Source organism: Parasteatoda tepidariorum, chromosome 9 (assembly GCF_982258835.1).
Source record: "Parasteatoda tepidariorum strain Cologne lab strain chromosome 9, Ptep-v5.0, whole genome shotgun sequence".
Taxonomy (NCBI): domain Eukaryota; kingdom Metazoa; phylum Arthropoda; class Arachnida; order Araneae; family Theridiidae; genus Parasteatoda; species Parasteatoda tepidariorum.
Window position 1 is genome coordinate 87128600 of NC_141763.1, and position 15909 is coordinate 87144508.

A 15909-nucleotide genomic window follows, 5' to 3' on the forward strand; every position below is an offset into this window, starting at 1 on the left:
GAAAGAATAAGAAAATAATAAAACATGAACCCAAAACTATACGGTTTTATAATAATTTGAAACTAGTAAGAAAAACTAAACTTTTTGCGTTAAGTAGCTCTACGGTGTTGCCATCTATGCTTGACTGCGAAGAGTCTTATTATAATAGTCCAGTGTCACAAATCGGGAAGACACTGGAAACTCTTTCTGCGTTGAAGGAATGAGGAAATATTTTGTTTTCAATGCTGAGCCTCGAACCCCCATTCTGTTGAGCCAAAGCTCTTTCGGATATATTAAGCGAGCAATTTAATTCTGGTTCTTTAACCGCATTCGGTGAAAGCAGTTAATAATCAGTTTTCTCATAGGTAACGGTTTGAATGCCATTTACTGTTATTTTACTGTTTTGTTTGCATACGGTAAACTACCAATAAATTTTTATTTAACTATTTTTTCCGAGAAATTTCAAGCAATGTAAGCAATAGTATTTTTTGTTAATTTGATGATAGTTCATCATAATTTAGGAATTTCGCATAGCTGAATCTAAACTCCTTTCAAAACATAATTTAGTATTTATTGTCTTACAAACTATTATTGTATACTTATGTGGCATTCATTGTTTTTCTTGAATAAAGATTTTTTTCTTTCTTCGAATTGATCTTTTACGTGTTTCTTTAATAATTGTTGAAAACAAATACACTGCAAAACATTATACTGTCACACCGAATATAGAGGTGACTACTTGACACCAAGGTGCAGTGAAACACCTTGCATAGTGTTTGGATCTAGGTTTTTCACAGCACCAAGCATTTATTTCACACTACGTGGCGCAAAGCAGCCCCCATCATTTTTGTTATTCAGTAACACTTAAATTAATAGTTACAGTAAGGAAATATACGCATAAGTAAAGTTAATTTTTACGATTCTTTATAAAGCAAGGATCATTAATTCAGAAAAAATATGCATTCTGAGTCTTCGAATTAAATCAGTTTCTAAATCAAGCATGCACGGAGCACAGTTAGAATATTATATAAAGTTTTATTTAAAGTTTGGATGATCCTTTAATTATATATTGTTTTGACACATGCTCCATAATATAATAATTTAACTCATGCACTACATTTTATTGTTTTTGCATATGCGACATATTACTACAGTTTTGTTCATGTGTGACCAAACCTCGGTTTGTGAAACCTGGGGCCAAAATAAATTCTGAGTATTATATACAGAAGACATTAAAGCCCTTTCTTAAGGATGATTACTGCAGATTGTACCCTAATGGTGATGCTGTGTTCAATCAGGACTCTGCCCCATCGCATGCATCAAAGGTCTCCCAGAAATTCCTAACAGATCAGCAAGTGCAATTCCTGAGACCAGAACAATGGATTCCAAACAGTCCTGATGCTGCACCATGCGACTATTTCCAATGGGGACATCTGAAAAACAAACTGGATAAGCGAAGAATTTCTACATTGAGAGGCCTTTAAAGAGCTATTAGAGAAGAGGTGAGGAAAATCCCCCAGGAAATCATTTTGCGGGCTTTAAAATCCTGGCCGAAGCGTTGTAGACAAATCTATTATGCCGGAGGTCGACATATTGAGAAGCATCGCTGAATTTGTGCAATAAATTTTGGGAAATATAAACATTCAAAAATGATCCCTATATTTTTTTGTTACCCTGTACTATACTAGAAAAATTTCGAAAAACAATTGAAACAATGCTTGTTCGCAGAAAGAGAACATAGTTTTATGAATGAAAGTTATGGAAGTTCAAATCATACAATAGAAGTATTTTTCAAACGGCTTGCTTGAGATGATAGGAAATATTGCAGTGAAATTGCAAGCTACGCTGATTGCTGGCAGACATATTTTTTTCGAAAGTTTATGGAGTATTGAAAACCCTGAAATAGAATGAATGAATCCTAGAAAATCTCTTTACAGTGCATATGAATGAGTAATATACCATATTACATAATAATTTCCAATGTTCCTTTATATGAACACAAACTTCTAAAAAAAGGTAGTAAATATCTGCTTATTTGATTTATATAGTTTCAATTATTAGCAGTATAGTATTTTTTTACGGATTTAATAAAATAATTTCTCAAGTTTTCACATGAAATGTTTCTGCCTTAAACGATCTTGAAGTACTATCTTCAAAATTTTAAATTTTAATATTATTATTTCAACAGCGACTTTATTATTTTACTTTCGAAAAATGTAAGTTATTTAGATGCACATTCTAATTTATTTGAGATATTACTCCGAATACATAATACATATAAATAGTCTATGAAAAAGTATTTTAACCCTATAATATTTTACTCCCATAGTATTTAACCCTCATGGTATTCCAACCCTCAATTGAATTATAATATATAAACATGTATTTTAACCCTTGAATGAATTATATTTTGAATTGAATTATATATATATATATATATATATATATATATATATATACATCAAGAAATGTTTTCTTTGCAGTGATAACACTGCTATTGATACCACAGATAGCTATTACAAAGTTCGTTCAATTTATGAGCTGTTGAAGTTATACAACTATTTGGTGAGCTTTCAGAACTTTTATATTTTGATGAAAGAACGGTTCGTTATTTTGGAAAACCCGATTGCAAAATGTATATGAAAAAGAAATCCGTTAAATTTGGATACAATCGCTTTGACGTTATCGATGTTTTTAATATAATGCTATATCAAGGAGCAAAGAAAGATATTTAATCTGACATAAAGAAAGAAAAAAAGTCATATTAAATGGTTGTTGAAAATTTGCTATCAATAGTGGAAACTCCAGCAAAGCACAAAAGTTATAGAGTAATATTTGATTAGTACCAATTTTAAAGATGCGAGTAGAAAGTAGACATAGCATCATGTGTTGTTTCATATAAGAGATATATAAATGGAGAAGACTTGTTAGACAATCTCATAGAGACATTTTTTCCTCTTTACAAGGAAAAGAATGGTATTGGTCATTACACAATTGAGACATCATTGATTTCAGCGTGGAAATTTCCAAACTTTTTGTTCCTGAACAAACTCAAGAACTCCTCGAATTTCATCGACACATTATAGTAGCTTACCAAGGATTTTGCACACTTCGAAATATTACAGAAAGAGACTTAGTCGTTCATTAAAGAACCTCGACTAGTTGAAATTACAAATTGAACATATAATAATAAAAAATCCTATTGGGAAACACCGTTGTCAGCTTAAAAACTTAAAACCTAAAAAACCGAAAACAGTGTGCTAAAAAAAATGTAACTTAGGACCTTGAGTTGAGTGTTTTCTGCCAATTTATGTAAACCAAAAAGGCTTGATCGCAAAACATTTAGTAGTGGATTAGAATTTGTTTCAAAAAATATTAATTTATTTTAAATGTGGTAAAATATGAGTTAAAGCAAATTAGTAGCTAGTTTAATTTAAATATTCAGATTAATATCTAAAAGTAATCTAAAGCACAATTTCTTTAATCAAATTTCATCGTATGTCATGCTCAGAAAATATTGTTAATGATAATTGTTAAATTCAATTGTGGTTTCATAAATTCTTGAGTTCTTTCTTTTCTTTTAAATGACACCATAAAAAGTATTGCTAAATCCCAGCACATCTTCAAATGCAATTATTATAAAATGCAAATAATGCTCTAGCTTTAAAAACATTTATTTTTGAGCATAATTCCAAAAAGGTGAATTATTTTAGAGTTAAACAATCATAAAATAAAAATGAAAGATCAAAATAATAAAATTAGTTAAATTTTAATGTGTTATACTAAATTATAGATATGAATAAAACGTTGTCATAATTTGTTACACTTAGCAAATGATGGACCTAATATTTCAGCTCATTTGAGCATTATAAATTATAATAATTACTTAAAATTCTTTAATAGTGGAAAACTGATATTTACCATTGGTTTAACAATCTAAATATCGATAATTGAATTTCTAAATGAAAAACACTAACCATTTATTTTCGCCAGATTCAGCCATACAATAAAGTCGTCAAACCTGTCGAACTAATGCAATAATGTAACTTTGCGCGTAGTATGTAAACCTTGAGTCGAAACTGAGTCCTCGGAAAAGGTCATAAAATACAATTATCATAAAACACAAGAAACGGTAAAAAATTTTGAAACATTTATATTTAGATTATTATTAAACACACGCGAATTATGTTAGAGTCAGACAATTAAAAATAATAATAATAAAGATTTGAAAAATAAAATTAACGAAATGTTTATAAGTCATACTAAAGTATAGATAAGAATAAAATGTTATCATAGTTTTTTACACTCGGCAGCTTGAACATATTTTGAGAACAAAAAATTATAATAATTACTTTATTTTTTTAATTTTAAACACTAATATATACCATTGTTTTGACATTCTAAATAACGATAATTGACACATAGAATAATAAACACAAACTTTTTATTTTTGTCAGATGCTGCCATACACAACAGATACCCAACTCAACAAACCAATGCAACAATGTCTAGCGTAGCAGAATGCAAACCTCGAGTAGAAACAGAGTCCTCGGAAAAGGTTGAGAATTCAACATTGTCCGTTGTACTAGTGAAACGAAAATTCAAAGAACTTACATTTATTTTGTAAACTAATTCTCTTAATTAATTTTCTTCTTATTTTGATTAAAATTTTTCATTGCAGTATTATTTTCGTTTCAGATGTTAAATAATCGGAAACAATATTTTTATTTTCTTTTTTTGAAATTCAAAAACCATAAAAAATTGTTGAAAATAATAAAAATATTTAAATATCAGTATTTTATATTACGAATCAAGGAAATCTGGAATTACTCAGTACTGTAATGATAATTTCGTTTCGAAAATTTAATTATAATTAAGTTGTATAAATTTATTTAAAAGATTGTCACAAAATATGAACAATTATACTATTTTTTACTGTTTCTATGAATTGCATTTTTTACCCTCATGAAATATAAATTTATTAAAATAAAATTTTATTAAATGAAAGAAAGACCAACAAATGAATTTTAAAAAATAGGATCACCTCTTTGGCAGTTTTAATAACGATAGAACTTTGTTTAACATGCTTATTTATTTTAAAATTTCAAGACTCTAACATTACGAGTAATTTCATTTCCAATCAAAGATTTCATAGAACGTAGGTTGAGAAGGTTATATCACACTTATTTAATTAAATGAGCGGAATAATCACGTTTTACTTTATGTCTACGAGATAAAATATAATTTCATTTCTGCGGAATCACGAAAACTAAGTAGGGAAGTATTGATTGTTTTAGATTTTAATTTGATTGAATATGATAAAATATTATACAATCATCTCTTTTAATGAAGTTGAAGAGTAATTAATAAGGCAACAGCCATTTATTATAAAAATTACTAGATTTATATCTTATTTGATCAGCATGTTCATAGAGGTACTAAAGTGATTACAGAGATTTCATATTCAATCTTACAAAATTATATAAAAGGGAGGCCTCAGAGTAAAAACATTAGCTACCCTGAAAAGCTTCAACTAGATACCATACAAAATGAAATTTCTTATTTTTATTCTCATATCAAGTTTACCATTTGTTTGGGTAAGTACTGTTAATACTTTATTTAGCATGTATTTTGCTTCATCATACTTTTACTAACGATAATGAAAATGCATTGCTATAAAAAACGAAAGAAATAGCATATTCAAATTTTCAATTAAACTATGCTCTTAGTTTTGTTGAGGAAAAAAATTTACGATTAATAATGAGTTCAAATTGAAGCAGAAAGGGTAATTTTTTGGAAAAATTTATTATTTATTTATAATATTTCTCGAAACATGTCTTTATATATCACCAACTGGACAGCCCTTGCAAGATTATTTCTGAAATTTTATTATTTTTAAATATTGCATTGTAAGAACAGGTGTAATATCTCTTTAAATCTGATGTTGGAAGACTAAAAACAAATTTATGAATGAACAATTTACCTAAAATTAACCTTAAATCGAGCTTTCATATACATTTTTTCGGATGTAATTATATTTAGCACTCCTAATAGACAAAGTTTATAATAAAACTTATGCGCATTCACACCATGCCTGTAGACAAAACAACCCCCTCCCAAAAAATAACCTAGTCGATGAATAAGTATCGATAAAGGGATCTGTCAATGTAATGATTGTCGATGAAGTGAAATAGACCCCCTTCAGAAAGTGACGAAAATCGAATGGCTCGGAAGTGATCAGATTAAATTGCTTGGAAGTTTATCGTCCATATTCTCATTTGAATCATTGCAGTCGTATTACAGCAGATTACCATGAGCGAGTCTGTATGCAGAAGGTTATAATAAGGAAATCGCCAGAAAGCGATCAGGTTAAATCTCTGAAAAAGTTGTCCTCCAAGCACCCTCTGTTTCATTGGAATTGAAGTATTGTAGCAGATTGCAATTAGCAAGACTGTAAATAGAAGATTACAATCCAGAAATTGCTGGGAAGAAATCAGATTAAATAGTTAGAAATGCTATCTTCCCAGCGTCTTTTGAATCATTAGAGTTGACGTATTACAGCATATTACCTTGAGAAACCTTTTTTGCAGAAGGTTACAATCAAGTTTGTATTTTTGATGTCTTAATGAATTTGTAAAATGATTTTTTGCAAAAAAATATTCAAAAAATATTTTCTTTCAACTGATCTATGTGCAATTTTATCAACGATTAGTTTTCACTAAGAATGCAAACAATGAGATTTGTTTCCAGCCGTTGCCAACGCAGGAAATTAATTTTATGTTATAAGCTTCAGATCACGATTTCTAAGATGGAAAATTTAAATACGTAAATGTATTGTATTATCTGAAATTTTTATCTTAATTGAATATTTACTTTACTTATTGTATTTTTATAGAGGTACTAAAGAATTACAGAGATTACATATTTAATCTTGAAAAAATAACATAATAACATATAACGTCACGAAAGCTATATATATATATATATATATATATATATATATATATATATATATATATATATATATATATATATATATATATATATATATATATATATATATATATATATATATATATATATATATATATATATATATATATATATATATATATATATAGATAAACGGGTGGCCTCTGACTAAAAAGCGTTAGCTACAGTGAAAAGGTTCAACTAGATATCATACAAAATGAAATTTCTTATTTTTATTCGCATATCAAGTTTATCATTTGTTTGGGTAAGTACTGTTAATACTTTATTTAGCATGTATTTCGCTTCATCATATTTTTTATAACGAGAAAGCAAATGCATCGTTAAGAAACGAAAGAAAAATCACATTCAAATTTTTAATTGAATTATGTACTTAGCTGCGTTGAGGGTAAAGTAGGAAAAGTTTACAATTAATAATGAGTTTAACTTGAAGTAGAAAGGGCAATTTTTGGGGAAAATTTATTAATTATTTGTAATTTTCACTGCCTGTATATATCACTAACTGGACAGCTCTTGCAAGATTATTTGAGAAATTTTATTCTTTTTAAATACTGCATTGTAAGAACTGATGTAATGTCTCTTTAAATCTGATGTTGAAAGACTAAAAAAAATGTATGAATAAATAATATACTTGTTATTAACCCTAAATCAGGCGTTCATATACATTTTTTCGGGTGTAATTTAATTAAGCATTCGTGCCAAACAATTTTACTATCAAACTTATGCGCATTCGCACCATACGGGAATTTTTTTTGCTTCTTGAGACGCACTTTCGATGCATCAAGAAATTCTTTACAATTGAAATATGATTTGGCATATGTTTGTTGTTGTTTTTAACACCAGTATGCATCTATAAAACAAAAATTCCACCGTTGAAGTATAGATGTAAGCTCTTGGTTGTGTACTACAATTATTTAATTTAATAAAAATTTAATTTAAATTTCAATTTTTTAATCTTTTTAAAGTGTATCAATTAATTTTATACGATATCATTTCTATCTGTTTCTGTTCTGTTAAGTTTAGTTCGTATTCTATTTTAGAAAATGATTTTATTTTAAGAAATAGTGTATATGCTTCCTAGATAAATGATTCCTTGTATAAAATCGTAAAAATAACTTTGCTTACTCTTATGTGCTTTGAATCTTACTATACTTAGAAATTTTAGTGGTACCGAATAACAAATATTGTAGAAATTTTAAAGTTACCGAATGTCATATATTGTATACATTACACCAAGTAGTGTAAGAAAGCATTCAAAATTTAGAACATTCATAAATTCAACCGTTTCATTTCATTTAATTAGTGCCTTAAGATGATTTTTTTTACCTTTAAGAAAGGGATGTGCTTTATTTGGTCTTGTATCAATAAATATTAATTACATTTAATTAATGATTGCATAATTAAAACTTATCTTTTTTTATATTAAAATATTATCATTTTCAAGAATATTTAAAGATGTTAATATAAATTATATAAAAACAATTTCTATCTGAAGAATAATGCTGATGGAAGCTTTTTCACTTACGTGATATTTCTGCTAATTTTGCTAGCTATTTGAAATTACACTCTTTAAAAGGACATAAAAATGACAAACAATGTATATTTTACGATTTATAATTTTTTTTTGTCTCTTACTAAAAAATTAAAAATGGTAAAAAGTTAAGTAAAAATGCTAAAGTTAGTTTGAATTAAATTATCTTTGGATAAATGAACTTTATAATTCTGCGTTATACATCAAATTTTTTTTAATTCGCTTAAAGAGTTTTCATGATATGGTGAAATACGTCAAAAGTTAAAATAGCATAAGGTGGTCTAAATTTTAAGCGCTTCACCAAACTATTGGGACTATATTTCCCAAATATTTTTGAGATCTGTTGTGGAATTCGCTGAAAAAATGTCTGTTTTATCAAAGAAAATACACTTTTGTGTCTGGTTTGTAACTTAAAGTATCATCATCTCTAATTAATGAGTTAACGCCAAAATTTTTTATAAACAGGTAAAGAAAAATAATTCTGAAGGTTTTAGAATGATTGATATTGTTATCAAAATTTAAAAGTCTCACCACGATAAAAATAGAACAAATTAATGTATCATATTCGCATTTGAGTGGTTTACACAACATAGTTTGAAACAAAGAATCACATAAAGCTAGCCACCACTGGAATTTTATTTTCCATAATGGCATAGAAAGTAGGAAGCCTTGTATCTATCTCAAATAACTAAATGGAAAAAGTGGTAAAATAATACAATCAAAAGCAATAATAAATATATCAATTAATAAATTCTATAACTGAAATAAAAACTGAAGCATGTACTATATAGCTAAATTAATGGACAAATGGTTCTAATTAATTTAGAAAAAATAGGTGAAAATCTCCATACTCTTACTGAAGCCAATGATTATCTAATTTTGGTAAAAATACTAATTAAAATAAAATTATAAGCTAAAAAAATTAATAGTTCAATTAATAGTGAAAACTCATTGAATTAATAGTAATAATTTCTAAATTAATAGTGCAATGGTTTTCATTCGTTTACTAAAAGCGTAAACAATTGTCATGCTGTTATGACGCCGATAATGCTTAATTAATCTTGATAATAGGTCCTAATTGAAATTAAATATAAACTGTCTTCCAAAAAGCAAAACTTGTGGATAAAAGACACTAATTCTTTCAGGAGGATTACGAGCAAACGCAATACTATTATTGATTGCGTAAATCACGATACTAATATTGCTCATTAAAAATGCTGCTAAAATTAATTGGGAAATGGACACTTTAATTTGTATAGTAATTGGTTTTAACCAAAACCAAATATACAAATGTAGACAAAATTAATATATATTGGTACCAGTTAAAACTGCATTAATACTTGGCAGTTTTAATATAGATAATGTAGAAAGATGCGTATTGATGCTTTTCAACAGTGATAAGAACTAAAGAAAATAGAGGAATTAAAATTATTATTATGTGGATATGCAATGGCAAGGGAAAATATTTTTTTGACATACAAAGATTTTCGAGATATAGAAGTGTGAGGTATCGAGAGTATACTGGTTTTATTAATGTATAAAAATTGCAGGGGAAATTTAATAACAAAGAGAGAGGGAAATACTGTAATGCCAATAAAGAATGTGCTGCAGATGAATGCTGCAAGTTAACCGCTGGACCTGAAAATGTGACCACGACTTGCGAAAAACTTTCAAGATTTGGTAATTATGATTATTCCTCAAATAGTTCTTGCTCATCAACAAAATTTTGCTTTTCGGTAATATTGGATTAAAAACTTTGCTCAAATAAGTCAAAAGGCCATGCAAAATTAAAGGTCATGCATGCAACTAATTAATTACGATAAGCTAACTATATTCTGTATTCCTCGCACCCGTGAAAAAAAATATCAAACTTAGGTAAGGAAAAATAAGAGAATTTGCAAAAATTCGTAAGTTAAAAATGCTAACGTGGTGGAATATCACCTTAACTTTTACCACAAATTCGAAACAAACCTTTACAATGAACGTAGATGATCTCTAAAAGGCTGCGGCGAGCGACTCAAGTTGCTGTGTTCTACGTAAAACTGCAGTTTCGTGAGCAGACAAAATTGGTAAATTTTGATGAATTCAGTAATAAGGAATGCAGCTTATTATTTTGATTTGTGGCCATAGATTGAAGTAATTTAGTTTCTGCATGAGGTGCACAAATAACCATAATTTACAGTAATTCGCCTTTAAACTACACACGTAAGTTAGAAGTTATATAGTACGATTCATTACTAAATTTCATCCAGACATTATTTCTTAATTTCACATTCCATGTCCATGTTTTTAGTTTGAAAGTCGGCTTAAACAGAAAAGAACATTTAACAGCTATAAACGGAGCTTTGTTAAATATTAGGCAGATGTACAGGGAATCTCTAGAAAGGAGACTTTATAATACACTCGATTCAAAGTTACGATATAACAATATTACAAATTATATTAATGTTATATTATTTGGCAAAAAGTACAATTATTTGATTTTTAAATGTTAGGTAACATGTTATGCATATTTCAGCATGGCATCAAATAAAAATCTTAAAATATATTCTTAATTACTTATAATTAACTCATAATTTATGCTTAAACGTATTTTCAATTAAACGTATACATTAGTTTCTTATATAATTGAGTTTTCATATATAGGGTTTTCACATATAGGGTTATATTAGGGTTTTTATGCATAGTGCTGTTATATAGGGTTAAATATATACATTTTTATAAAAAAAAATGAGATAGCCCCTCCTTCCAATAAGAAAAATTAGGTGTCCATTAGTGTGTGTGTAACACGAAAATAAGGGACGAACGTAATTAGCTCCTGATGACGTTGATCGTAATTTTTATTAGCGAAATTTTTTTTCTTCCTCTTCTATTGGTGAAAAATGTATGGCTGAAAAAACATAAATTGGTGCGTTTTTTCAGTTAATTAAAAATTTAACTGTATACAAAATAATTTTTCTGCACTTTTTGTTCTTGTAAAATATTTCTTATTTATAGATCGAGATTGTCCAATTTATAAGAGTCCAGATGACGGCACGTATATGGAAATGTGTTGTCCTTGCGCTAAGGGATTAGTATGCAAACCTTACCCTGGCGGAGTAAGTGCATATTTACATTTGAAAGTCCTTTATGCATCTTTTCCGATCTTTAAACATCGCTAAACCAGGTTCAAAACAACAAAATTCCACTCTATAGTTTTTTTTTTATTAACTTTAGGGATATTTCGCGAATTCACGTTAGCTTCCATAATATAACCTTACGTTATTACTATTACATCAGCTTCCGTGGGTGAATTGCGCCTGAGCCCGTGACGAAATATCAAACTCACGTATGTTAAAATAAGAGATTTTTAAAAACTCTGCAAATAAAAAACCCTAAGATATTGGAATATCATTTTCACTTTGACCACAAAAACAAAACAAAGTTTTAATATGGACATAGACAATTTCTTTAAGACTGTGGCAGATGATTCAAGCGGATTTGCTCTACTTCGGCGGATTTGCTCGCAAAAACAGAGTTTTTGCGAGCAGAAAAATTAAGTAGATTATATGTTTGATAGATTGGTAGATCATGATATTATTACAAATTCAGCAATTAAAAAAGCTGCCTGTTATTACTATTATTATTAATAATGATATTAAAAAACTATTTTTGAACTTCTATTGATTATTTAACTTCTGTAACTTCTTGTATGGAATAGTTCAAATATAAATTTAATTTATATTCTTCAAATAACAAAAATATATTTATTTACTTATGAAACTAGTGCAATTAGACAACCATAATATAAAACAGACACAGGTACAATTATTTATTTATTGAATGAGCCATATGTTGTAAGATCACACGATTCATTTTTCAAATTTCATCAATACATCTCAAAAAGTCGTATTCCAATCTCATGTTTTTAGTTCGTAGGTTGGCTTAAGCAGAACACAACATTTAATAACTGTAAACAGCGTGATTCTAGCTTTGTTTTCGTTAGAGCCCCTAAATTAGTTAGGCCGACTTATCATCCATTTCGGAGCAAAAGCTTTTCCATCTATAATGAAGAGCTACAAAATTTGTCAATTTATCGTTATAAACGACGCTAACCTCAACTATAGAATAATCATAAAGAAAAGCGCTCATCGATAATTATTGTTTTTCGGAAACTTTTTTTTTAACCTATACAAATTCACTGCAAATTTTATTTTCGATTAAAAGTGATAAATAAGTTAAGTTTAAAAAAAACTGTTTATTAACTGCTTTCACCTAATTCGGTTAAACAGCCAGAATTTTATCGCACTTTATTAATATTTTCTCTATTCCGTTCAACACGTGAAGAATTCCCAGTGTCCGGCACTCTCCAATGACCATTAACTCACGAAAAGCCGAGTTTCTACATCTAGTTAAAAAAAATATAAAGTTTTTATAAAATGTTAGCTGTAAATGGTTAAAAAACTGTATAGTTTCATATTCAGGGTTTTATAACTATATTTTTGTGAATGGTAAAAATATCATAAAGGAAGAAAATTTTCTTTTCCTTAAACTTTACAGTTAATCAGATGGACAGACAGCTACCAGTTATATTACCGTAATTTTAGAAGGAAAATTTTAACAGTGCAGGTAATTATTAAATACAAACAATAACAATAAAAAAGCAGTAAGTATAACAAAAAGAAATACTTAAAAGTAAATACAAAACTTGGGGATTCCGAAATAAGTTTGGAGATTGCTTTTAGCCTGTCTCTTGCCTTTATTTATTGGTTATATTTAACATAAACACTAAAAATTATTAAATAAATTAATAAATGTTGTTTGAGAGTCATATTTAAAACAAATATATACTTATTAATTGCAATTTTCAATAAAATTTCCTATATTTGGTACATAGATACAGCTGCACAATCCAAATAAGTTTGAAAGTTATTCGTTTATTTTTTTTTTTAAAAATAGGCGAAAGCAAGCATTCAAGAACAAATTCTAACAACATAATATCGTTTATATACTACATATATAAGTAAATAAATCTAACAAGTTATGAAATAAATGAGTATATACCTCAAATGAGCGAGCTCCACTTCCAGGCTGCAAATTATATTTGTTGCAAATTATTTTCCATTTCTTCTATCTATGCAAATTTGAAGGAAATCTGAACACTCCGAAGCCCTTTTTAGAACTGTTTGCACAATTTGCCACAGCAGAACCACCCATATCAATAGTTTTAGGTTTCCAAATAGCCTTCAAACTATCTCGCTAATACCGACATAACGTAACTTGCGAGCTTGCCTGCTCCAACGCGGCTGATAGTTCAGCTCTCATTGTATAGGAGCCTTAGTTTTAGTAGAATAAATTACGCCACCATAATGTAAATAAACGTAACATCTGAAATAAACGCGAGTATGAGCAGTTCCAGAAATCTTACGTACGGGAACGTACTGAAGCTAACGTAAAAATGCAAAATCTCCTTATTAAAATGAGCTTGTCTTCCTTTAAGATTCCAAGAGGTTTAACTCGTTATATATATATATATATATATATATATATATATATATATATATATATATATATATATATATATATATATATATATATATATATATATATATATATATATATATATATATATATATATATATATATATATATATATATATATATATATATATATATATATATATATATATATATATATATATATATATATATATATATATATATATATATATATATTTTAAACATCATGTTACTACGTTCTAAATAAAATTTGCATAACTTTCATTTATTCTATTTTCTTGTAATTTAATTATCGCGATACTTAAAGTGTGAGAGAAAATAATTTAATTTCAATTTTAAATTTAGATTCAATGTAAAATTTGTTTTTGTTGTCATTATTTTTAAGAAAATACTAAAATATCTGATATGTTGACTGCGCAATCAGCTTGGTTACCATTAAAAATTCTATGTTGGGCAAGAAAAGATAGAAAAAGGTCATAAGGTTAGTATCACATAAACATGTATCACATATCACACAAACAGTATTATTTCAATTCGAATAATCCAATCTTGTTTATTGGAAACGTATACTTAGTAAATTTTTAAGGCAACAAAACAGTCATTAAGTGTTAATGAATTTTCTTTTCAAATGCAGAATTAACCACCAAAATTTGACGTTTTATATTAATTCTGTACTATGAGTTTTGCAAACGATATATATATATATATATATATATATATATATATTTCTCCTATACTTATAAGACATTTTTGCCTTCTTTAAGTTAAAAAACATCAATAGTGTATGTTATGTGTATAAATATGTATTTTTATCAAGATTTAAGTTTAATTATGAAGAAAGGAAAATATTTGAAAATTTAAATATTTAATACATATCCAATTTACCGTAGAAAATTATTGTGAGCTTTCTCTTCAATCACTTCATGCCTTCATAAAGAGTTCAATTCAAAACATTTCTTTTAATTAAAATGAAACAAAGAATCGAAAGATTGCAGTGGACTAAACTAATTCAATTAAAATTTTAAATGAAAACGGTGAAATAATAATTATATCCGAAATTTAAACTTCACGCCGTTACTTGCAGCTGAAACTGCACGTGTCGTCATTTTGCCATGCATTAAAAAAAACGTGTTGCCATTTTGTAAGCTCTAACTTTAAAGTGGAAAAGACGTATTTCTCATTGGTAAAAACTAAAAATATGGTAACATACTTTAAGTATATTAAATTATACAATTTTGATTTAAATTTTATGCTTTTTCCAGGGACGACTTATTGGATATTGTGTGAAAGCAGGGAAAAGTAACGCCTGAATCTGAGAATTAAAAGAAAAGCACTGAAGCACATCAAGATATATAAGCTTTTGTAATCACACGGAAATAATGTATTTTACGAACTATTATATTAGAAGTTTGTCAAAACAACCTGACAAGAAGACTGGAATTGTTTGCCAAATTATGGACAACAATAAATATTCTTGCTCAATTATTAAGGGTGAAGCTTATTTGATATTTGATAAGCTAAGTCCAGTTTGTCTATTTAATCCGATTAGAGAAACTCACATTTCACCAGTACACAGAGCAAGCAAACCGCCATCTTCAACTCTTCCTTTAAGAAAATTCGCAGTAGGTTTGTTATAAAGAGTATCAAAGGGTATTCCAACGGATATACAAATGTTTGCCTTAAAATTATGGTGTTCCATTGCCTATGAAGTTTTTCTTATGGTGATTTTCCATAATACATTCCTTCACAGCCCTATGGATTTTTATCGCGCAATTACATATTGGAAAATTTATACATAAGAAAGGGTCATTAAATTTGAGTAAGATCTTTTCCTTTGGAATCTTTTTCACAAGAATGATAATAATAAGATAAATTAAGGGGAGAGATTAAGTAATTAAACATATGAGAAA

General features: G+C 27.8%; 1 protein-coding gene across 2 annotated transcripts; it reads left to right on the forward strand.

Moving 5' to 3' along the window:
* Positions 1–5418: 5418 nt before the first annotated feature.
* Positions 5419–15484, forward strand: LOC122272280 (uncharacterized). 2 transcript variants are annotated; one of them, XM_087152292.1, is made up of 4 exons: positions 5419–5576; positions 10051–10180; positions 11498–11598; positions 15262–15484. In XM_087152292.1, exons 1-4 carry the CDS (start codon positions 5529–5531, stop codon positions 15307–15309), a joined length of 327 nt encoding a protein of 108 aa, XP_087008418.1. In that variant the 5' UTR covers positions 5419–5528; the 3' UTR covers positions 15310–15484. The 2 variants fall into 2 exon arrangements, with proteins under 2 accessions (XP_087008418.1, XP_087008419.1); XM_087152293.1 differs by lacking the exon at positions 5419–5576 and adding an exon at positions 7100–7216.
* Positions 15485–15909: the final 425 nt, after the last annotated feature.